Here is a 22,699-nt window from a genome sequence, read left to right on the forward strand (position 1 = left end):
GCCGGGAGGTGACACCAGGAGCACCAACACTCCCTCCTGCCAGACCACGGGCACAGAGCACCATGACACCTCTCCCTGCTGGGAGGTGACACCAGGAGCACCAACACTCCCTCCTGCCAGACCACAGGCACAGCCGTGAGCACGGCCAAGCTCAGAGCAAGGGCAGGGTCAGTCCCAGCACAGCAGGTCTCATCCTGCGCGGTGTATCCGCTGTCTCCTACCTTCTCCAGGTCCCGGGCAGTCATGGTGCTGAGCGCCCGCAGGGAAACCCGATGGTGTGCAAAGACTGGCAAGTACCGCTCCGCAGAGAGCTCCATCAGAAGGTTCACCAGCTGCCCCTCCAAGCCCTCCTCCTGCAAAACAAAGGGAGCTCCCAGGCTCGGCTCTCCAGGAAAAGCAGGGGGCCAGGCAGCAGTGGGGCCAGGCAGCGTCCTCCTCCCTGCCCTGTGCCCCGCTCCAACCGCTTCACATCCCTGAGGACACTGCAGCTGGAGAGCCCAGGAGCTGGAGGAGCTCTGCCCCAGGCATTTTAGGAGCACAATTCAAAATGCTGCGTTTGGGGAAGAATGAAACATGAGGGTTTTGGCAGGATGTCTGCAGCAGCACCTGCTTCGCCAACTCGAGTGTCCCTGCAGCTCGGGCAGGGCTCACTCCCAGGTTCTACCAGCACAAAGTCCTGGCTCAACTCTCAGGGCAGGAACAGACGGGAGCTGCACTCAGAGGGACCTGCAGGGGAGTTTGGGGAGCCCAGCGGAGCTGTTTGGGGGTTTAGCTGGAATAAAAAGCCCTGCCTGGAAGGTGCTCAGAGCCCTCTGCTCCTGGCACATGGGGTGGGGTGGGATGGCAGCGCAGAGAGCTGAGGGGTGGGCTCCTTACAGCCCTGGGCAGCCCCTCTCAGAGCACGATGGCCAAATGCAGGGAAGCCCAGGGTCCCCCCCGGCTTGTCAGCCTGTCTGAGGGGTCTGTACCCCTCTCCCTGCCTCGGCTGAACCCTGGGTTGGGGCAGGGCTGCCCTCACTCCCCCACACTCTGCAGGGCAGAGCACAGCCAGGGTGAAATCACCAACTGCAGCAGCGACCTGGAGTTTCAGGGAGAGGGGCTTCTGGTTCAGCAGGCGCTGGTACTGGATCAGCCAGTAGTTCTCCTGCTTGGTTTCGCTCTTTGCCTCCATTTCCAGCTGAAAAACAAACTCACTCATTAACAGCCCGAGATAACATTCCAAGCGGTATTTAGGGAAGCCTGGGCTGAACACGTGGGAGGGGAAACCAACCCCCTGGGCTGTGCAGAGCCAGCTCAGAGCACGGCCATGGGCATGGCCATGGCACTGGTGGCCTCCTGCAGGCTGGTCCCACTTTGGTCCCCACGTCCAGTCTAGGGTTGTGCTTCCCTCCCCTCACTTTGCCCCAGAAACAGAGCCTGGTCTCCTGAAGCTCAGGAGAGTCTGGAGATCTTCAGGATTACAAGAACCACACACAGGGCCCTTGGGGGATTGTGCTCATCCCCCACCCTGACTCCCTTTCCTGGTGGGGGAGACTGATGATGATGATGCCTCATGCAGCACCAGGGCCGGGCAGCAACTGTGTCCCCAAGAGCTTAAAGTAGCACTTCCCAAAATTAAATTAGCCTCTGGATCTGGACACAACCCCTCAGAGCCCTCCCCTGCCCCCCTTCATCCCCATGCTGACCCACGGACTCTCTCCCTGCAGCCAGCCCATGCTCTTCCTCATCAACCTGGGAACAGGTTGCCCAGAGAAGCTGTGGCTGCCCCATCCCTGGAGGGGTTCAAGGCCAGGTTGGAGGGGGCTTGGAGCAACCTGGGCTGGTGGGAGGTGTCCCTGCCCAGGGCAGGGGGTTGGAACTCGATGATCTTTAAGGTCCCTTCCAACTCTAACCATTCTATGATTCTATCTACAGCACCTAATTAGGGGTCTTCGTTACCAGTATTTGTTGCAGTTCTTCTTCCCTTTGCTTCTTTTCCTTGAGCAGCTGCTGCAGCAGGTAGCCGAGTGCCTGGCGCTGCTCTGTGATCAGCCCCTGCAACAGAAGGACTCTGGCACCCACGTCTCCAGCCCATACGGCTCCAAGCAACCAGAAAAGCACTTGCCATACCCACCCCAGCAGATGGGAGCCCTGAGCTCCAGGGCCCTCAGCCCGGCTGAGCAGACAGCCCGAGTCCTCTCCAGAGCCACGCTGAACCCATTTATTTCAGCTCTGCACTGACCACTACCTGGTGGTGCCAACCCCCAGCACCCACGTGCTGGTCTACAGCCGCTCCTCATCACTCCAGAAGTTCAGTCAATGGCACCACAAGTCTTCATGGTCCCCCCCTTAACTGAGAAAAACCACCCAAAACTAGGTTCTAGAAGCCTGCAGGTATGCAGGAGAGGTAGCAACCTCCCTGTGCTTTCACTGGGGTCTCACACCAAGCCCCGCCAGGTACCAGGGCAAAGCAAGTCATCGCTGCAGGAGATGGTTAATTGTCTCAGGAACCTCAGACCATGGGGCATCTCTGCACGGTTCAGTCCCAGGCGGCTCACACCAGCTGGGAGGACCATTACCTGAGCAGAGGCCAGTAGTCATCACCCACAAGGACTTCAGATGCCCATGGACAAAGGGATAAGGACTCTGTCAGAAGGCTGACCTCCTAAAGAGGTGTGGGAAAACCTTCACCTGGACCCTACACAGGGACAAGGTTCTCTGTTGAAGCAGGAGACAGGAACGGCTGTCTCTCACGGGCAAAACCCACAAAAGCATCAGAGATGCTTTCCTCTGAGGGAGGTAGGAAAGTTCTTCTGCATCAGGATCTCCAGAGAGGCCAGAGGGACAATTAATGATAGGGGAGCTGCTCCAAACCAGAAACCTGGGCAGCTTCACCTGACCTTGAGATGAGCCCTCCTGCTGGGATTGCTCTCTCCCAGACTTGACCTTGCCAGAGACCTGTGCAAACAAACACCTCCCCTTCTCAGGCTGCTTTTGGTTCTTCCCACTTTCCAAGGCTTTATCAAATTCATTCCTAAGGCACCTGCACACTCGGGGAGGAAGCAACTTCCTTCTTCCCAGGAGGTATCAAGCGTGACTGCAGAAGAGCTGCTGCCTGTGGGCAGCTGGGGGGGTTCAGTCACAGCAAGGAACCCTTGGGCTGAGGTGGGTTGTACCCAGAGAGATGAAGATGTCTCACACCTCCTTTCCTGACATCCAGTGCTGGAGCTGCAAATGTGCTGTGCTGCCTGCTGGGCAGAGCCTCGTCTTCTGCCCTCCCCCGGACCTCCCGAGGTCACCTAACAGGAATCACCTCTCTCACTTGAACTACATCTGCCTGGGGTTCCTTGGTCTTCCACTGGCCCAGGTTGGCCAGAGAAGCTGTGGCTGCCCCATCCCTGGAGGGGTTCAAGGCCAGGTTGGAGGGGGCTTGGAGCAACCTGGTCTGGTGGGAGGTGTCCTTGCCCAGGGCACGGGGGTGGCACTGGATGGGCTTTAAGGTCCCTTCCAACCCAAACCATTCTGTGATTCTATGATGATTGATTCCCTGCATGAACTTTGGGTGGCTCCTCACCATCAGACCTTCAACACTGCAGCGTTACAGGGAGGAGCTGGATGAGCTAAGGTAGTATAACCCAAATCTGATGCTCCAAGGCGACCAGCACAGGGCTCAGAGGCAAACTTGTCTCCAGTCAGCGCTTCAGCCTGTGGGTGCACTGCTCTTGGAGACTGTTGGGTGTTTGCTACTGATTTTGGGCTCACTAAATGGGTGACCTGATCTGGCAAACAGCACACACACAAAAAAAACAACTGATGCAAAGGCGTCTGATGCCGAGCTGCTTTAGCCAAGCTTGAGGTTCCTCAAGTTGTGACTGCTGATGGAGGCAGCCCATGGAAGGGTGGGATGGTGGGGCAGTGCAGCCAGGGGGACGAGGCTGGGAAATGGAGGGGGAGAGCTGACAGCTGGAGCTGGTGGGTGTTTCAAAACACAACACAACACGACAACGTAGGAAGCCATGGGATGCAGAGCAGGCAGGTGTTTCTGGGACAGCCAACAACCAGAGGGCAAACTCCTTCCCATCCAGCGAACCTGGAGCTGCCCATCGCTGTCGGCTCCTCTGCCTCCCGAGGTGGGAGCAGAGCAAGGGTAAGCAGAGACAAAGAGGGGTCTGTGGCCTCCTGGGGGGAAGGACCCTCCTGCCTAAGCATAAAACCTCCTGGAAACTGCAAGGAGCAAAAGAAGCAAGTGGAGCTTTTGCGATCCCAGAGCAGAGAGAGGGTGGTGGGGCAGCCCCAGAGCCCTACATACCTGCAGCGTCTCTGTGTCCAGTTCTTGCCTCTTTAACTCCAGCTGTGTCAACTGCAATAACTCTGTTTCTATTAATTTAATCTAAACAGAAGATGAAACATTTTTTTACTGACATTTGTAACGACTTTAGTTAATGCTCTTTTAAAATGAGGCCTAGCTGCTGCCCTGGGAGGGAGGGCACTGCAGAGCCCCCCAGAAGTGTGGGGAACCTGCCAGTGCCCTTCCCTGATGCACGCTCTTAGCGTCGCTCTTCCTCTCTTGCCTGAGGAGCCCTGTCCCCCACTAATTGTCTCCCTGCTCCAAACACCTTCTGCTCAAGTCTAGAAGCACCTTGCAATCAGTTTGTTTGGTTTTGTTGTTCCAAACCTCTTGCAGCCCCTCTGGAAGGCAGCAACTGATTGTCAAAGTCCTCCTAGCACCACCTGCAACTGGGGCAGGGTCCTGGTTTCCAGATCCTCCAGCAAATCCCATAATGGTACGTGCTCTTTCAGGTGGGGCAACTGAGACACAGAGAGGTGAAGTGAGTTGCCCGAGATCCCCCAGCAAAGCCAAGATGAGAGCCCAGCTTGCCTATATGCCAGGCCACCTACAACCCCCAAGTCACACTGTTTATTCTGTGCCACCCAGCACCAAACTCCTGCTGCCAGCGGGGCTCTGCAGCACGTGGTCCCTGGGGCTCCTGCCCGATCACTGCCTGAGCAGGATGTGGTAGGATGGGCTGGATTTCAAAAGGAAAAGGTCCAGGGTCCAGCCATGGTATCAAGGAACAAACTCTCTTTGTGTACAGAGCAAATGCGAGCAAACTGCAGGGCTCTTATTGATGAACTCAAGAAATTGAGAGTTTGTTAGACTCATCTCCTGGATTGTCCACACACATTCCCCACAGGCTTCCAGCACAATCCAGAGTGGTCACTGAGTGACTCAAAATATCCAGGCTCTTAAGCTTATCCACCAGGTCCTGACCTGAGATGTTTCTGTGAGCATCAGATCAGGAGATTCTGGAGCACGGTGTCAGGAAGAAACCAGCCACCCACCTTCCGCCATCAACCACCGCTATTTCCCCATCTTCATGCATCAACCACCACTGCTCTCTCCACCAGCTCCCCCTCTTCTCCCCGCCTACGGCATCGCACCTCCTGCAGAATGGAGCTCAGAAAGGCAGGCTGAGAATGGGAAAGAAAAGGTGAACTTATGGCTCAAGGTGCGGTCTCGATGTGCTGGATGGAGATGCAGCGACTCATGTGGAAACAGCAGCCCTGCCTGGTACAGCCTGAAGGGAATTGTAGCTGCAATTGCAGATCACCGCTGCAGAGGCAACGCAGGTCTGTCCTCTACTGACCACTCTCCAGCACTTCCTCCACATCAGTGCTGAGGGGACTGAAGCAATGGCCGTTCCACCACTCCCCCAAACCTAAACTCTGCCTTATCTCCCTCCTCTGGAGCTGGGAGCCCGTACTTTAACCAACCAACACCGCCCCATCCTGTGTCACAGAGCTCTTAGCAATTCCAGAGCTCTTATTCCCTCCAGACCCTGCTCTACGCTCAGGGTGCTTTGATCTTCCTCAGAAGCGTCTCATCGAGCGGTGTTTGAGCTGAGAAAGAGCTGGCTGCTCTTTCTTCTGTCGCTGACTCACCTGGTTCCTGATCTGCCTGTGCATAAGATCCTTCTTCACCTGGAGAGCTTCAAAGGCAGCTTTCTGCATCTCAATCTAAGGGACAGGCAAAATCCTGCTTAGTGAGGCTGCTGATGCAGCTGCAAATGGGCTGGGAATCCCTGTTACCTCCCAGTGATTCGTGTTCAAGCACCTGAAGTGCTTCCTCTGGGCAACAGTGTCCTCATTACACCGTGACTTAGATCCCACAGCCCCGAGAGGTAAAACCCACTTTACAGAGGCAGAAGTTATATTCCAGTTCCTTCAACACACATTTTGAACGCTCTGTATGAACCCCACCTCACCCTCTCAGCAGCAGGGAGCCCACAGGCTGTTGAACAGGGCATGGCTGCCCAGCCCCTCTGAGAAATGAGCTGCAGAGGTTTCGGGTTCAAAATGAGGTATTCAAAAGGAGCAGAGGCTTTGAAAATGCTTCTTGTAGGCACCTTGTCCCAAGTCACCCAGGAAACCTGCCCAAAAGACAGGATTTCTGTCTCGAAGTACTCTCTATTAAACATAAACAGTTTTGCTTCCCATGGGCCGTGCCACTGTCTTTTCCAAAAATTTGCTGTCTAGTTAAAAAATAAGTACTTTTTTCTTTCAACCACCCAAGTTAGTTTGTTAGAATACCTGAGATTCTCGAAGTTTAGCACATAGTGTTAAATAAAACAACTTTTGTGTGCAGCCCAGCCCAGCCACCGTCGCTCCTGTGACCCACTCCTGATCCCACTTTCATGTGCAGTTGCTTTCCCATGAGCTCCTGCCGGAGGGAATTTGCTCCCTCACTTACCTCCTGCAGGATCTGACTGACAGCTTTGTTCTGGTCCAGCTGCTGCCAAGCCAGGATCTGCTGGAACTTCTGGTCCATCTCAGCAAGGCTGCAAGAAAAGGGATTTGCCGTGGGGTTACTGCTGGCTCTGAGACTCTCGACGCAAACGAGAGGAAAAGCTGGTGAGGGGTCTGGAGACAAGTCTTGTGAGGAGAGGCTGAGGGAGCTGGGGGGGTTCAGCCTGGAGAAAAGGAGGCTGAGGGGAGACCTTATTGCTCTCTACAACTCCCTGAAAGGAGGGTGTATCCAGGAGGGGTCGGTCTCTTCTCCCAAGGAACAGGCCATGGGACAAGAGGAAAAAGGCTTCAAGTTGCACCAGGGGAGGTTTAGGATGGAGACTAGGAAAAATGTTTACACTGAAAGGGTTTTCAAGCCTTGGAACGGGCTGCCCAGGGCAGTGGTGGAGTCCCCACCCCTGGAGGTATTTAAAAGCCGGGCAGACGTGGTGCTGAGGGACATGGGTCAGTGGTGGTTTGGGCAGTGCTGGGTTGATGGTTGGACTCGATGATCTGAAAGGTCCCTTCCAGCCCAGACAATTCCATGGCTCTATGACTCTAAGGTGGCCACACATGGCCTACGCGTGCAGGCAGGACTGAGTCTGCCACTGCCCTCTGTGGGCAGGGCACAGGCACACAAGGACATTTCTGTTCAGTGCCAGATGCTGCCAGATGGAAATTTCTCACCTCCTTGCAAATACAGAGAGCCAGAACGCTCTCTGTTCCTACAGCAATGCAACAATCCTGGGTAGATACAAACAGCATCCTCGACACAACCCTGGGAGGTGAGGAAAGGAGCTCTGTGCTAGAGTTTGACACTGCACTGGCCAATGGAACAGTGAGAGCAGTCTCATTTCATCCTCCACATTCAGCAGAATGTATAAAGTATAATAAGCAGTGTAAAAATGTGATAGTTAATCCAAAGTGTGACTAACACACATATTCTTGTGGTTAGGTGGTTCGTTTAATCAATCATGGGCACCTCAATCCAAGAGAGATCTCGAGGTGCTGGAGCGAGTGCAGAGGAGGGCAACGAAGCTGGTGAGGGGGCTGGAAAACAAATCGTATGAGGAGCGGCTGAGGGAGTTGGGGCTGTTTAGTGTGAGGAAGAGGAGGCTGAGGGGAGACCTCATCACTCTCTACAACTACTTGAAAGGACACTGTAGAGAGGTTGGGGCTGGTCTCTTCTCACAGGTAATTAACAATAGAACGAGAGGGAACGGCTTCAAGCTCCAACAGGGGAGGTTTAGATTGAACATTAGGAAAGAATTTTTCACCGAAAGAGTGGTCGGGCATTGGAACAGGCTGCCCAGGGAGGGGGTGGAGTCCCCATCCCTGGCTGTGTTTAAGGGCTGTTTAGATGCAGTGCTGAGGGACATGGTGTAGGGGAGGACTTTGTAGAGTAGGGGAGATGGTTGGACTCGATGGTCCCAAGGGTCTCTTCCAACCTAGACGATTCTATGATTCTGTGATTCTAAGTTTGGCATTTTCTTTAGATCATGTTGTCACCTGCTCTGGCACAGCTGTGCTGCTGCATCCCAGCAGGAATTCCTGGGTGTGGAGATGGGAATCCCACCAGAGACTGCTGGAAAGAAAGGGACTTCACGACAGCACCACCAGCCCCAGACCTCTCCCACCGTACCTGGAGCAGGCCTGGTTGACAAGGTCTTGCCGACGAGACTCATAGGTCATTTGGAGGAGCTTGTTCTTGTAGCTCTCAGCCAGCATCTGCTGCATGGCAGCTAGGAGACAGAAGGGCTGTCAGCCCGTGTCAGGAGCAAGCAGCTACCATAGGCGCTCGTCTACTGCTGCTGCTACAACCACTTGCAATCAACGGCACCTTCTCTCTCACTTCCAACCTGTGCTTGTTTTTTTCCATTTCATTCATTCCAGAGCAGAATCATTCAGCTGCAAGAATCACAGCTGTTTACTGGGAAATTAGAGGAGCCAACTCCTCTCTGCCTGCACTTGCCTCTCTGCAGCTCTTGGAGGAGCCCAGTCACTGCCCACCGACCCTCCGAGGGGCTGCAGCTCTGTCCATCCTAGGGGTGACAATGCACCCCTCGTTTCCCTTGCACCCCCAGCAGATCTGGTCATGGCCATCACGAGCAGAAAAGGCTCCCTGGCACCATTCTTCTTTACCATATGCCTCCTGCCTCCTGAACCAGCTAACATCTGTTTGGTTCCTCTGAAACATGAAGCACTTTGTGTGCTCAAACCAGCTAATATCTGTTTGGTTCCTCTGAAACATGAAGCACTTTGTGTGCTCATACCCAGACTCACAAAGTCCTTGGACGTGCTGTAGCTCCACAGGGAGCAGAACTTGCACCTCAAGGAGAGCAATGGATCAGCTATGGTACCCATACAATCCTACCCTCTGCAGCTCTGCCCCACTGCACCGAGCAACAGCATCTCCCACAAGGATGTCATCTATTCAGCGCATTTCCAGAGGAACCAGGTCTTCCTTGCACCTCCCCACCCCAAAGAGCTGGCTGGACTTACAGGCCACTTCCCTTCGGCGTAGATGCTCTGTCTCCTCCTGTGTTATTGCCATCAGCTGCTCCATCCTTATTCTGCCAAGCAAACAAGAAGAATTCAGCCTCTCCTTCAAGCAAGCACTATCTCACTCCTCCTCCGCCCACCCAGCTCGGAGCCTGAGGGCTGGGCAGATCCCCCTGCCACCTCCTCAGGAAAGCCACGTGCTTATCAGAGACACCCACGTCCCAGCGATTTCATGGCAAGGGGCCTCTCAGCCCATGGGAGACAACATCAATTCTGCTGACAACCACGGGGACAACTGCTTCTTTAGACTGGGAAGCGGATCTTTCCGAGAAACAGAACACCTTTGCAACATGCACACGCTCTCACCAGACACAGTGCCAGACCCTTTTTTTTTGGCTTTCCTTTCTTTTGAGGCTTGAAGAGCGCTTTGGAGCTGACCTAAGTGAGCAGCCCCAGTGACAGCAGCAGCCTGGCCTCCATTCCCACCTCCCGTGTCCTTGTCCCAGCACAAACCCACACGACACCACTGAACAGATCGGATACTGGTGCGGCTGGAAAACTACCTGACACACAAAGGGATTATTTTTCAGCCAGGTCAGTCCCACCATCCGCTTTACTGTGTCGCAGCACAAATTAGGAAAAATTTTTTCACCAAAAGGGTTATCAGGCATTGGAATGGGCTGCCCAGGGAGGTGGTTGAGGCACCATCCCTGGAGGTGTTCAAAAGACGGGTTGATGTAGTGCTGGGAGGTCTGGTTTAGTGATGATGTTCCTTGTTTGTTGTGTGGGTGTCTATTTTTGTCAGTGAGGTTGACGGTTGGACAAGATGATCTTTGAGGTCCCTTCCAACCTAGAAGATTCTGTGATTCTGTGAAATAGTTGGCTGGAGGAAGGGGCAGCATATAGGCAGGGGACAATTGGGGACAATCACTTTTGGTGGCAAAGCCAGCTCAAAGCATTGCCTGGACACCAGCCTGGTCTCCAGTGTATTCCTCCCAGCATGGACACAACCACCCACGTTCATCAATGTCTTGCTTTCCAACAGACACAAGATTTCTGTCGGTCCTTGATAGTGGAATGCAGAGATTTGTTCCCAAGGTCCTTCGCTAGGGCCATGCCAAGATCAAAAAGAGGTAAAATCACTATTCCACAGTGCTTACCAGCCCGGGTAAGACCAGGCACATCCAGTCCAGTGTCTTGCCTCCAACAGTGACCAGAACCAGCTGCAGGTACGAGATGAACCTGCCCTGCCCTAAGGTGGATTCAGACTGATAGGAAGGTCCCAGCCCTCTCTTCCCAGCTTCTGGCCACCTTTTCTAGAAAAGCCCATTTCAAGGAGACTCACCTCTCGTTCTCCAAGGATTTCAGAATGTCCGCACTTTGTTTTTGCCTAAAAAAAAATATAAAACAAGAAGTCTTCATCAAGCTGAGCAGGACACCCTACTGCCCCAGAAGGCAGAAAATGACTTGGCTTGTCATGCAGAGAAGAGCAGCTTGAAGCAGGCTGGTAACCTGGTGTCAGCACCAGCAGGAGATCCAGCAGGTCTAGGTCAGCGGGACCTAAGAACCTCTGTTCAAATATGCACCCTCCATGAGGAATTCAGATTTTTTCCACAGCACTGCAAAACTCCACCAGCACACATATGTGCGAAACAGTTTTTTAAGGTGCCAAATTCCACTTCCTTCACATGGGACTTTGGCAGCTCAAGAGCTGTGGCACCACCTACGGACACCAAGCTCCGTAAAGCTCAGAAAGGGTCGAACAAACCACTCAGAATGGGACAAAATAACACGAGCCCCCGAGGAACAGAGATCTCTGCAAGAGACCCTGGGACCTGACCTCTGGTTGTCCTCCAGCAGCTTCTGGACTCCCAGAGACCCTGGGACCTGACCTCTGGTTGTCCTCCAGCAGCTTCTGGATACGGCTGGCAATGCCTTGCTCCGCTTGCTTCAACTGCTGCAGCAGCTTCAGGCGCTCCTCCTCCAAATAGCGCTGGTGCTTTGTCAGACCCTCCTCCAGCCTCAGCTGGTCCTAGGCCAACGCAAGAGAGAACCCAAGGAGAACATGGGCAGTTTAGGAAAGGCAGTGTCACGTACGGGGCCGGCCCAGAGGAGACCTACCTCTCGCACTGTCTGTAGTATCTCGTCCTTCTGACTGTTGACCTGCTGAACAAGCAGAGCCTGTTCTCTTTGCCCCATGTTCAGGCGCCGCTCAAATTCCAGCTTCTCCTGCATTTTTTTTTCCTGAGAGGAATAAGAAGAAAGATGAATGCCAGCAATTAGTAGAGAGCTGGCTCCGCTCCTTCCCAAGCAAGAACAAATTCTGGCAAAACCATAAACCCAGGCACAGTAATTCCCTCAGTTACGAGGAAGCAAGCCAAATGACTACCAGCAGGCTTGACTAAGAGACGGAAACGTTCTCTCCTTAGGGACCCAAAAACTGTGAAGCAGAAGCCGCTGCTCTCTTTATGACAGTCTCCAAACTCCCTACAACTCACTTCATAGTCATGAAGCCAAAGTCCCTGGGCACCAACCCATACAACAGAAACAGCCAGTACAAACAGCCAGAGGGAAGCCCAAAATTAAGGTTGTGTTCGGTTCCAGATGGCAAAGGGGACTCCCCCGTCTGAAGACAACGGAGCGAAGGCAGCAGCTCTCTACGAGCAGCTCCAGCCAAAGGGAGAGGTGAACGGCGTGACAGGAGCTTCTGATCATTTCAAAGTGAGCCTTGCATGGGGGAAGGGACAGAGACCAGTGAAATAAAAAGAAAAGTAAAAATTCAGCCAGGTGAGGATAGAAACAAGGAGCAGTAGGAGAGAGCACAGCAGCACTAGGAGCCAAAGGGCCAAGGCAGGGGCTGAGCAGCCTGTGCAGGGACTCTCACACACGTCTGCCCACCTTGTGTGAAAAACAAACTGAGCTTTCAGCACACAGAGGCAGGAAAAAAAGCCAAGTGGTATGAAAGCCCCCAGATCCAACTCTGCAAACAGGAACTCTGCAAAGTTCCTGATTTAAATTGGAACTGCTGGCTCAGGAGAGAGATGGCAGCTCATGGGCTGAGTGTGTCAGACAAACCCACCTCAGATCCCCCCACGCTCTCACCTGCAGTGAGGAGTGAACAGCTCGGTGGGGTGGGGGGGTTATACAAGAAATCAGTTCTCAAAACGTTCGGGTTTGGCTGAAAAACCAGAAAAAGGGAGGGAAAGCAAGAAAAAAAGTGAAAGATAAAGCAGATGAAGTATTTGCAGGAGTTCATCCTTACCTTCCTCTTCTCATAATCCAAGAATTTGTTCTGAAAAATAAGCAATAGCAGCAGACACTTAATCCAAGGAGCAATTTTTTATCGATATTGTTAGCCTATGTTGTATCTTCCCCTGAGTAAAGACATCGACCAACAGCACAAGATTAACACAGCCACAAAGTCCAGTCATTCACGCTTCTCCAGGGTCAATTTACTCTGTACTAGATAATTAGCACAACTTATCATAATGAGATGCCGAGCCTCACCTTCCCCAGCAAGGGCTGGACATGCCTAGCACTTGGCTGGGAGTCACAAAGTTCTTCTGCAGTTTGCTGTCCCCCCAAAAAACCATGCTGCACACACCATGTCACCTTGTCACCCCTGTCCCTTGACTGCACCACTGCTTTCAAGGATGGAGACAGTTCTTTGTGATGTGTCTTCCAGGAGCCAGCAGTGGCAACACCATCCTCAGCTCTCAGGAAGGGGAGGAGCCACCCACACCCACAGTGCTAGGGTCCACTGATGCTCTCTTGGTCCCAAAAGACACATCTCATGGGGACAGGGTGACGAGGGATGATGTGCTAAGTGCAGTGAGATCCACTGATGGAGCAGAGAGACAAATCCAAAACCCTCTCGCATAACTTCACACATGGTGGAGCCTCACCTGCCACTCACTCTCCTCCTCCAAGTACTTATGCACCGCCCGGTCCACCCCATCCACTGATGTTCCTCCTCCATCACTCTCCAGCGTGGGGAGCAGATAATGCGAGGGAGGGTAGTAGGGAATTCCACACTCTGGAAGGTATTAGACACAAAACAAGAACATTTGGAGCTTAAAGACCTCCTTGGCAGCGTGGCCGAGGGCTGGTGGGTGGGTGAGTCTGCTCCCAACTCTGCTCCCTCTCCCCACGCACAGCCCAGCACCCAAAAGAGCTCCCTCAGCTCAGGCAGGTTTAGCAAGAAGCAGGTCTGAGAGGAGAGAGTGCCACCCCATTCCCACCAGGAAGACGATCAAAGCTGAGAGAGAAACGCTTCCTTCAGGCGAGCACAGGCACGTTGTCTTCTGCAGGGCTGCAAATGTTACTGCCCATATTAAACTAAGTTCTGACTGTCCTTTTATTTCAAGATTGGCACAACGTCTGGCACTTCCCCTCCCTAAAACCTTCCTGTCTATATTCACAGAATCACAGAATCTTCTAGGTTGGAAGGGACCTTAAAGATCATCTTGTCCAACCGTCAACCTCACTGACAAAAATAGACACCCACACAACAAACAAGGAGCATCATCACTAAACCAGACCTGGGTTTTCCGCCTGGTTTCATCTTTCTCTTAACAAACCATCGGTCTGCAGCCCCCAAGTCCTTTCTCATAGAAAACGAGGGTAGAAGGGACCTCGAGTGACTGCTGAGTCTACGTCCTTGTCCCAAGGCAGCTCTACCTGGATGATGCCTACTCCTCCCCCTTGAGAAAATACAAATGAGAAAATAAAACCGCAGGGAGACGCAATGCCTTCTGTCACTCAGACAGTCTCTGACTCAGCTATTCTGATGTTTTAACAAAACCATTATAAATTTCAGTGTGATGGTAAGAAACAAGACTTAAGGAAGGACTCCTGTTTTGCTGTCTGCCAGCAAAGACACGTAACCCACCGACCAGCCTGCCACGTGTGGCACCAGAAACCGCCCCAAGCAGAGCCAATCCCATGGCTGTCATGGAAGCAATCACAGAACCACAGAACACCAGGTTGGAAGGGACCTCAGGGATCATCTGGTCCAAGTTTTCTTGGCAAAAGCACACTCCAGACAAGTTGTGGGGGTTCAGCCTGGAAAAGAGAAGGCTCCAGGGGGACCTTAGAGCCCCTTCCAGTCCCTCAGGGGGCTCCAGGAAAGCTGGGGAGGGACTCTGGATCAGGGAGGGGAGCCATAGGAGGAGGGGGAAGGGTTTGACACTGAAAGAGGGGAGATGGAGATGAGATGTGGGGAAGAACTTCTTTGGTGTGAGGGTGGTGAGAGCCTGGCCCAGGTTGCCCAGAGAAGCTGTGGCTGCCCCATCCCTGGAGGGGTTCAAGGCCAGGTTGGAGGGGGCTTGGAGCAACCTGGTCCGGTGGAAAGTGTCCCTGCCCAGGGCAGGGGGTGGCACTGGATGGACTTTATGGTCCCTTCCAACCCAAACCATTCTATGATTCATAAATGCAACCTTCAAACATGCTGCAGCACCGGGTCAGAGCCCAGCGCAGCCCCCAAGTTCTCACTGCCCCCCACAGACTCCTCGCTCTCACCTTTGCAGAGGAACTGCTGAATGGACTCTGTACCTGCACTGCAAACGTCAGGTGATGGGTAGGTCATGGAAGAAGCATCCAGGGTCAGTGTCTCCAAAAAAGAACACAGAGAGCTCCAGGTTATTCTGACGGCTCAGAGAGAGTCCAACTGCAGCTATCCTTGCAGCTCCCCAAAACTTCACTTACGGGGTGATAACTTCATGTTACTGTAAATCCTGACATAAATACGAGGTTGGATTGAATTTCTGCCAGGTGTTGGACACCTATCAGAGGTGTTCCTTATTTGGGAACTTCTGAGCTGGCTCTTCAGTGTAACATGCCCCTTGTGCAGACGTGTACTTTGTGTTTAAGTACAAGAGGGCACAGCACTGCTCAACTACAGCAATTTTCTACTACATTTGGGTGTGCTGGGGCCCTTAAGTGTGATGTGTGGAAGGGATGGTGATAAAAAGGGCACAGAGAGGATACTATAAAGAACAAGTGGAAGGACCACTTGCTTTTCTGTCCTACTGTGGCCACCAAAAGGACCTAATGTTGCCTCCTGTGGAGAAGGGCAGAGCAGGAAGGCCTAGAAAAGAACCACTCTATCAAGGACAGGGGAACAAGTGGCACAGATCCCTCATCTCAGAGAGTGCCCATAAGAGAAATGAAGCCTGATGTTGTGCGTTTGAGACAGGAGAGCAATTACTCGCACCCTTCGTGCTGGTGTCTGAGTCAGCCCCGTTGCCTGACATTTGTGCCATTTAGTACTGACGAGTCTGGCAGCCAGAAGGTAACACATCCATAAAAATCTTGATGCCTGCCCCATTCTGAATGTGCACTCCAGGGAGCCAGAAGCCCACGAAGGCTGACAATGAGTCACAGACCTGCCACAGCAACGGAGGCTGAAAAACTCATCGGAAATATCCCATCTGCTCCTCCAGAATCAGCCTTGGTGGAAAGTGGCTGAGTCAGCCTGAGCCCACCAGCTCAGCTCGTGCTCTCAGAGCCCTGGCAGACAACACCTGGGGGTTTTGTTCCCCGTGGATCACTTGTGTCGTGATTAAGCCATGGCAAAAGGCGATCAGAAACGAAGGGTACGCAAAAGCTTATTTTGGACACCACGAACTGCATATAGCCTTTGTTACAATGCCTGCTCAAGCCCTAAAAATTCACTTTCTATGCTAAATTTATTATCGAGTGGAGCAAACGGGAAGGGAAGCAGCCTGTGGAGGGGAGACAGACAGGGCTGTACCTCCAGCGTGCGGACGTGAGCCAGCACCCGCGGCAGCTCCTGCAGCAGGTTCTCACTGACATCCAGAGTGCGCAGGCTCCGCAACCCGCTCACAGTAGCAGGCAGCTCCTTCAGCTTGTTACCTAGAAAGAGAGAAAAGCCACTCAGTACCACAGAGCTTTTCCAAAGTACGACCCAGCCAGTTCATTTGCTGGAACATCAAACCATAATCATACGTATGACTCATTTTCCATACTCTACTACAGGGATGGGGCTGTCCTGGGTCACACGAGGACTCCAAAGGCTGACACTGCCCACCAAGGCAAATGGGGATCCAGATCTACCTCCACTCAGCCCAAGTGCACAGGTCCAGCAGTGGTTCCTCATGCAGAAAGGACCTTCTTAGCTGAGGTCACTGCTGCAGGCTGGATCTGTGCTCTTTATCACACAGAATATTCGTAACATGGAGCCTCCTTGCCTTTTGTGTAAGCACCAGAGATGGAAAAAGGGGACTGAGTGTGGGACTGTACATCTAGGGCTCAGAGGCCAGGTGCTGCAGACAGATACAGCAATGAACTAAGCTGTACTGCCAAGTTCCTCACCCTCTATTTCCTTCCCTGTTCCAGCAACAACTCCCTGTAACAGTGTCTCCTTTTTCTCCCGAATTTATGGTGCTGTGTACCTAGAAAATGCCCAGGAGTCTTCAAAAGAAGTCCAGTTGTGACCTTGTGTTAGGGCTGTGCAAACCTGGTAGGGCTACGCAGGCTCAGAGGACCAAGCTCTAGGTGTCGGTGGACTCAATCATAATTCAATTTATTGGGGCTGACTGCTCTGCCTGCTTTCCTGAACTGCTTCTACCGAAGACCTACTGCTTTTCTTACACTTGGATCCACAGATGGATTTCCTACATTGGTCTAAATCACTACCCAGAGGGGGCCAAGCCCTGGGACTCTGGCAGGGCACACAGAGTGCTCCCAGCTCGATGTGTGTCTCGTGGTCCCGGAGGAAGCCGTGTTTCTTCAGCCCTCTCAGCACCCTCGACACTGCAGGAGTGAGGCAGCCAGGGCTCCAAAACGCTGCCCACGTGCAGGCACACAAGTAAGCTTTCTGCTGCTGAGATCGGGCACAATGACCCAACAACCTCCCCTTTGAGAAAAGGCAATGGGCTGAATGAAAACATTGCACGGAGCACGTTTGACAGAAGAGCTATGAGTTGAACCACATGGCAGGGAACTGAGGCAGGGAGTGTGTGCAGTTGCTAAGAAGCAGCCAAACAACCCCAGTGAACTCCTAAATAACTCAGGGAATTTTTAGGAATCATTTTCAGCTTAGATGACTTCTCCTGCCTTGCCAACTATTTGAATTCAAATCCCTCTTGTGTTCTTCCTTAGCATTCATAGAGGAAAACATTTGGTGCTTGCTCTGGTTAAGAGAATGCAGCTCGAAATTGTCAGAGTTGGAAGGGACCTCTAGAGATCATCTAGATCATCATCAGCACAACCCAGATAACACATGGTGCTTTGCCCAGAGCACTGACAAGAAACGTGTGCCATACCTTTCACACTGAGCGTCTGAAGCTGGGCAAGGTCTCCTATAGATTGTGGAAGGCATTTTAAAAGATTCCTTTCAAGGTTTAGGACCTAAGGTATTAACAGAAAAGATATTCAAGATATTCTTTATACAAAGTCTCAGGTCATCTACACATCTATGCTATTGGCACTACTCTCAGGCCCAGAAGGGCAACTTGAAATTAGTTTTAGAAAATACTTCCTGGGTTTAAAAATGAAATTATTTTCCAGAAGCCTGGATACAGGGTACATCTGGTGAGAAACCCCACTCACAACCAACAGCAGCAGCAGGTGCCAGACCCCAATGCAGGAGCTGGGAAGCAGAGTGTCCTCCCCTCCAGGGCACTGCTCCCCCTCCCCAACCCCCCAGGGGAGCAGTGACTGACCCTAAGGCTGCCCCCCGAGCAGAGGGGACCCTCAGCGAGCACTATGACCCGCTGCACTGAGTTCTCAACATAATCACACCAGGGAGAAAGGTAAAACCTGAGTGTTTTGGGAAATCAACGGGACTGGAAGCCCCAGCCCTTGCTCTCAGCACTGGCAGCACGACCCATTTGGGCTGACAGCCCTAAGCTGGGTCTATATAATTCAGCATGTCCCCTCTTCTCCTGCTCTCCCTCTCCAACAAGCCAGTGCAACACCCCCAGTCAAGTCAATGAGGTAGATGTGACATTCTGAGGACCATCGTTTGAATTGTGATTAATTAACATCAAATAGCAGTAACCCCATAGTTGTGACAAGCCCCTTACAGACACTTGGGATGTGGCTGCAAATCTTTTACCTGAAGAGACGTCAGCTGACCTATATCAGCAGGGAGCGACGCCAGCTGGTTGTCGTGCAGGTCTAGAACCTAGAAGAGTAGATGATTTTGTCAAACAAGGTTGTGAAAAGAAGTCACGGAGCAAGAATGAAAGGTCATGAATTATCTAGCAATGAAAAGTACTTCCCTCCAATGGGGCTTTGAAAGCAGCTTAAGTTTTCAAGGAGACATAAGCACTTAATCCTTGCAGGTCTTTTGAAAACTCAAGCCTCTATATATCAATAAACAAACGAAAGACTAGAGAGAACAGTGACAGCAAGGGAGCTGCTCCGCAAAACTGCATGAGCCAACTGGATAAATCATCTCCGTGGAGCCAGCCTGGCAGAAAAAAGACATTTTCTGCAGGATCCGTGAGCTGAACCGCTCCACGGGAGTTGCGTGGCTCCAAGAGCAGCACTGGGAGAGGGCAGGACTGTGCCTGGAGACCTCCCTCCACGGAGAGAAGCGAGCTGCTGGAATGACCCTGTGGTGGAGCTGAAAGCCCTCAGTGTTTATAGGACAGTACAGCCCCTCCCATACCATCACCCATCACAGTTTCACCAGTGCAGGAGAGAGACGGACCTACCCCCCAATGGAGAGAAGCTGCTGGAATGACCCTGTGGTGGAGCTGAAAGCCCTCGGAGAGAAGCGAGCTGCTGGAATGACCCTGTGGTGGAGCTGAAAGCCCTCAGTGTTTATAGGACAGCACAGCCCCTCCCATACCATCACCCATCACAGTTTCACCAGTGCAGGAGAGAGACGGACCTACCCCCCAACACACTGACCACCACTGTAAGAGGCTGTCGAGGGGGAAAGTGTGGGACTGAGAAGAGGATAAACGAGTCCTGGGACTGATTATGATTTTCTATCTATCTACCCGGGAGGGAAAGCCAGGAAAGGCAGGATTCCTCGATTCTTGGCCAGGACAGTCAGACAGAAGGGATTTATTTGGGCTGGTGTGTTTTAATGCAGCTAGAATGCAAGGAAAACAGGCTTCAGATTAACCGTTAGGAATCACAATTACCTTCAGAGTTATGAGACTCAGGAGGCTGCAGGACTTTGGGACTAAAGATGTCAGATTATTCGTATGAATAATCAGCACCTGAGGAGGAAAAATCCCAAGGAAACATGAGCACAAGAGGCACCACTGTCTAGAACAAGCATATTTGTTGAGATTTAATTGTGGAGGCTGCATAAGAGCTCAACATCTTACTCAGTATCACATAAAATATTACAACATTAAAGGGATTTTCATGAAGGTCAAACATTTAACATGCAATCTAAACTAGAGCCTTACATGAGAAACATCCTTAGACAGGCTACAATAGAAACAACCATCTCATCTTCCATGACACCAGCAAGCTCTAAAGTACAGACAGGATTAGTCCAACCCAAACTGCTCTCCATGTAGCATCGTACAGGTGGCCAAATTAATTACAAGCAAATTTCTTCTGAAGCAACATATGAACAATCACGTACAGTCACCTCAAACACAATAGTACTCAAGCATAACAGTAGAATTATCTGATAGCTTCCGATTGCAACATTACCTTTTTTTGCAAGACTTTACAAGTTGCAAAGGCCCCGTAAGGAACCTAAAAACAATTAAAAAACAGTTGTGTCAGACTTTTCAAGATACTATCTTCATAAGCAGTTCTACAGTATCCACCTGCACAGTGTGAACAACTAGCTTTAATGAAAACGCAAGCGATACTTAAAATGATGGGCCCCTGGGTTTGGCCTGGGATGCCAGTACTTCCCAGTTCATTTCCATTTAAAGAGCTGGCAGTGGCTCCCCACAGCAAGAGAGTGTCGTGCAGAGCACAGGACAGACTGAGGAACAGGCAGAAGTTCAAGTCTTGACTGATTTAATATTGGACGTGCAGGTGACTCAAGAGTTCAGGCCTATTTCCAGTTAGTCATCACACAAACGTGTTCCACGGTTTTGCAACCTGGGCAAACCGGCCCCATGAGAGAGGGGAGTGACAGGCAGGAGCCCGTGTCCTCGGACGTGCCAGGCTCTGCAGGACAGGGGCAGTCACAAAAGGGACACGCCACCAAATTCCACCTGTGCCAGCCACGGCTGAGCACGGGGACCTGATCTGCAGCACAGAACCCGCATCAAACTCTTATCCAGAGTTGATTTTAAGAGCAAACTGATGGCTCGCTTTATTTACTGAAATAACAAAGTGCTAAAAAGAAAGAGCAAAGCAGAGTTTGATGGTACCAATCCAAAGGGAGCTGCTGGGCATCCAAGACCAGCTGTGGCTCTGGATGGAGCTGGCTCGGTGCATCCTCTGCCAGCCATACCCAGACCGGCCGCAGACGGTCCCAGGCAGCTCACACACCTCCACACAAGATGCTGCTGCCTTCTGAGCTCGGAACAAAACATCCCAAAGCCTCAGCAAAGCCATTTCACGCTGCCCAGCAGACACTGTCCTCTCCAGGATGCTCCCAAATCACACCGCAGCATCTATGAGCTTGTTTGGCAAAGGCATCCTGTGACAAAAGGTTACACAGGTACCTACGTGTTTTAGAAACACGGGGCAATGAATAAAAACTGAAAGGGAAGTAGAAATGGGCTCCTGCTTAACAGGACTGCCTGCCTGCCAGGATGAAAAGCTGTGTCTCCTGTGACAGCCCGGCAGTCTGTCACAAACTGCTCACACTCCAGCAGACAGCCTGTTTCTCATTTAGTTGGCTGCCATAAAAGAAGCCAAGCTGGAAGTGAGATTTCCATCCTTACCCAGCAGCCTGGAACCAGGATTTTTCACTTAGACAGAAAAATAAGTGCAGGTGGCAGACTTTGTAGCTCTAAGATTAGAAAGAGCCAGCCTTGGGCAAATAAATTCCCTTATGACTAGTAAAATTAGACCTTGAAGTCCCAAACAAGGGTCCTGCCGTTGTACTGGTGGAGGGTGCTCTGCCCTTCCCAGATGAAACAGGATTCCCAGGACACAAATGTTGTTGAAGCATCAGGTAGGAGGGGCAATTTCCCACAAAATAAAAAGGAGGGGAAGAAGCCCTCACCTCAGCAGCCACAGGAAGAAGTGGACCAGTAACAAGGCCATTTCTGTCTCAAGGCTTATAAACGTGATACTAAATCTGACAGTTGGTAATAAGAAGCAGAGAGAGAACTCAGACTCTGAGCTGATACTGGGAGTTGTGGAGAACGTACCTCTGAGAGTTCACATTTGGATATGTCAAGAATGTCATCAGCACCAGCTTCTTTTGCCTGGAGAGAGAAGAGATGCATCCAGAGAATCAGACCACGCAGAAACACATGGCCTTTTGCTGCATGTGGACTAAACTACTCGACTGGCCCCTCCCCAGAAAATGCAATTGCCGCTCTCTGTCGCAGGCGCGTAATCAGTGACGATGCTAGAAGCAAAGGGTCTGCTGCTACAGCTGCAGCAAGCAAAAGCAACCGGGAAACCAAACTGCAGCAAAAGCTTTTTGGTGCAATAGATGGAATTTCTGCACGAAGAACCAAAGCATATCCTAATTCTGCAATTTTATCTGGAAGGATATGGAAAGGAAATGACAGATTCTCAAGAGAGGCACTTCCTAGGAACAAGAGCAGTGCCAACCTCGTTGTAAAGAGACACTAGCACGTCTCACCCAGGAGACAGACCTTCTTCTGAACTACACAAACACACCAAAATAACCTACTCTTGCCTTTTTTCTTCCATGGGACCTGCAGAGGCAGCTCTGCTGCGGAAGAAGGAGCAAGGACTCACTGCTTCTGTACAAAAGTGGTTCTCCATGTTCAAATCAACTCCACCCAATGCAGCTGGTAACAGCAATGAAACTGGACAGACCTCACCAGGAGCAGCATTGCATCTCTGGAGTTATTTTTCTTAAATAAAAGGCACTGCACAAGGCAGTAAAACCTGCTTGTGTTAGTGCCTCTGTTCAGTCTTCAGAACTGGATATCCTGACCCTAAACTACGCACACGCAACACAGAACTAACCCTAGAATGGCCAAATTAAGCTATCCCTCCCCAGCCCCACAGGAGCTGAACCCTTCCACTGAATAAATTCAGTAAAACTGGTTTTGTTATTGGTACATAACAAAGCCTTCCTTTCCAAAATACCTTACAGACATCCAACAGGCATCATTTTGTCACTTTTACAATTCAGGTGCCTCTGGGGTAGAGCACAGCAGATCCCCTATGGCAGCATTTGTCTGCAGCTCCTACAGCAGAATGGGTGAAATAATTCAAAAGATGACTGCTTTCAGAAAGCCAACTTTAAATCCGTGGCTGCTGTAAGGCAGGCAGTTCTGCCGACCGTGCTGGCATGACAGCAACCTGCTGAGCATCAGAGAGC

General features: G+C 51.7%; 1 protein-coding gene across 4 annotated transcripts in view; it reads right to left on the reverse strand.

The window, feature by feature from the left end:
• LRSAM1 (leucine rich repeat and sterile alpha motif containing 1) overlaps window positions 1-22,699 on the reverse strand; it is a 32,380-nt gene that overhangs the window by 4,057 nt on the left and 5,624 nt on the right. For 2 of the 4 annotated variants that reach the window (XM_014952356.1, XM_014952357.1), the window contains exons 3-22: window positions 21,546-21,602; window positions 19,918-19,962; window positions 19,392-19,469; window positions 18,350-18,418; window positions 17,556-17,640; window positions 16,022-16,143; window positions 14,788-14,878; window positions 13,173-13,303; window positions 12,530-12,559; window positions 11,389-11,511; window positions 11,160-11,299; window positions 10,613-10,657; window positions 9,268-9,338; window positions 8,408-8,507; window positions 6,731-6,818; window positions 5,923-5,997; window positions 4,289-4,369; window positions 1,939-2,034; window positions 1,079-1,177; window positions 222-353 (exon numbers count right to left, since the gene is read on the reverse strand). In XM_014952356.1, coding sequence (XP_014807842.1) covers window positions 222-353; window positions 1,079-1,177; window positions 1,939-2,034; window positions 4,289-4,369; window positions 5,923-5,997; window positions 6,731-6,818; window positions 8,408-8,507; window positions 9,268-9,338; window positions 10,613-10,657; window positions 11,160-11,299; window positions 11,389-11,511; window positions 12,530-12,559; window positions 13,173-13,303; window positions 14,788-14,878; window positions 16,022-16,143; window positions 17,556-17,640; window positions 18,350-18,418; window positions 19,392-19,469; window positions 19,918-19,962; window positions 21,546-21,602 — 1,758 coding nt within the window. The remainder of the gene's footprint in view (window positions 1-221; window positions 354-1,078; window positions 1,178-1,938; window positions 2,035-4,288; window positions 4,370-5,922; window positions 5,998-6,730; window positions 6,819-8,407; window positions 8,508-9,267; window positions 9,339-10,612; window positions 10,658-11,159; window positions 11,300-11,388; window positions 11,512-12,529; window positions 12,560-13,172; window positions 13,304-14,787; window positions 14,879-16,021; window positions 16,144-17,555; window positions 17,641-18,349; window positions 18,419-19,391; window positions 19,470-19,917; window positions 19,963-21,545; window positions 21,603-22,699) is intronic. The other 2 variants (XM_014952358.1, XM_014952360.1) reach the window with 2 other exon arrangements.

The sequence above is a fragment of the Calidris pugnax genome, unplaced genomic scaffold (genome assembly GCF_001431845.1).
Source record: "Calidris pugnax isolate Ruff unplaced genomic scaffold, ASM143184v1 scaffold135, whole genome shotgun sequence".
NCBI classification, from domain to species: Eukaryota; Metazoa; Chordata; class Aves; order Charadriiformes; family Scolopacidae; genus Calidris; species Calidris pugnax.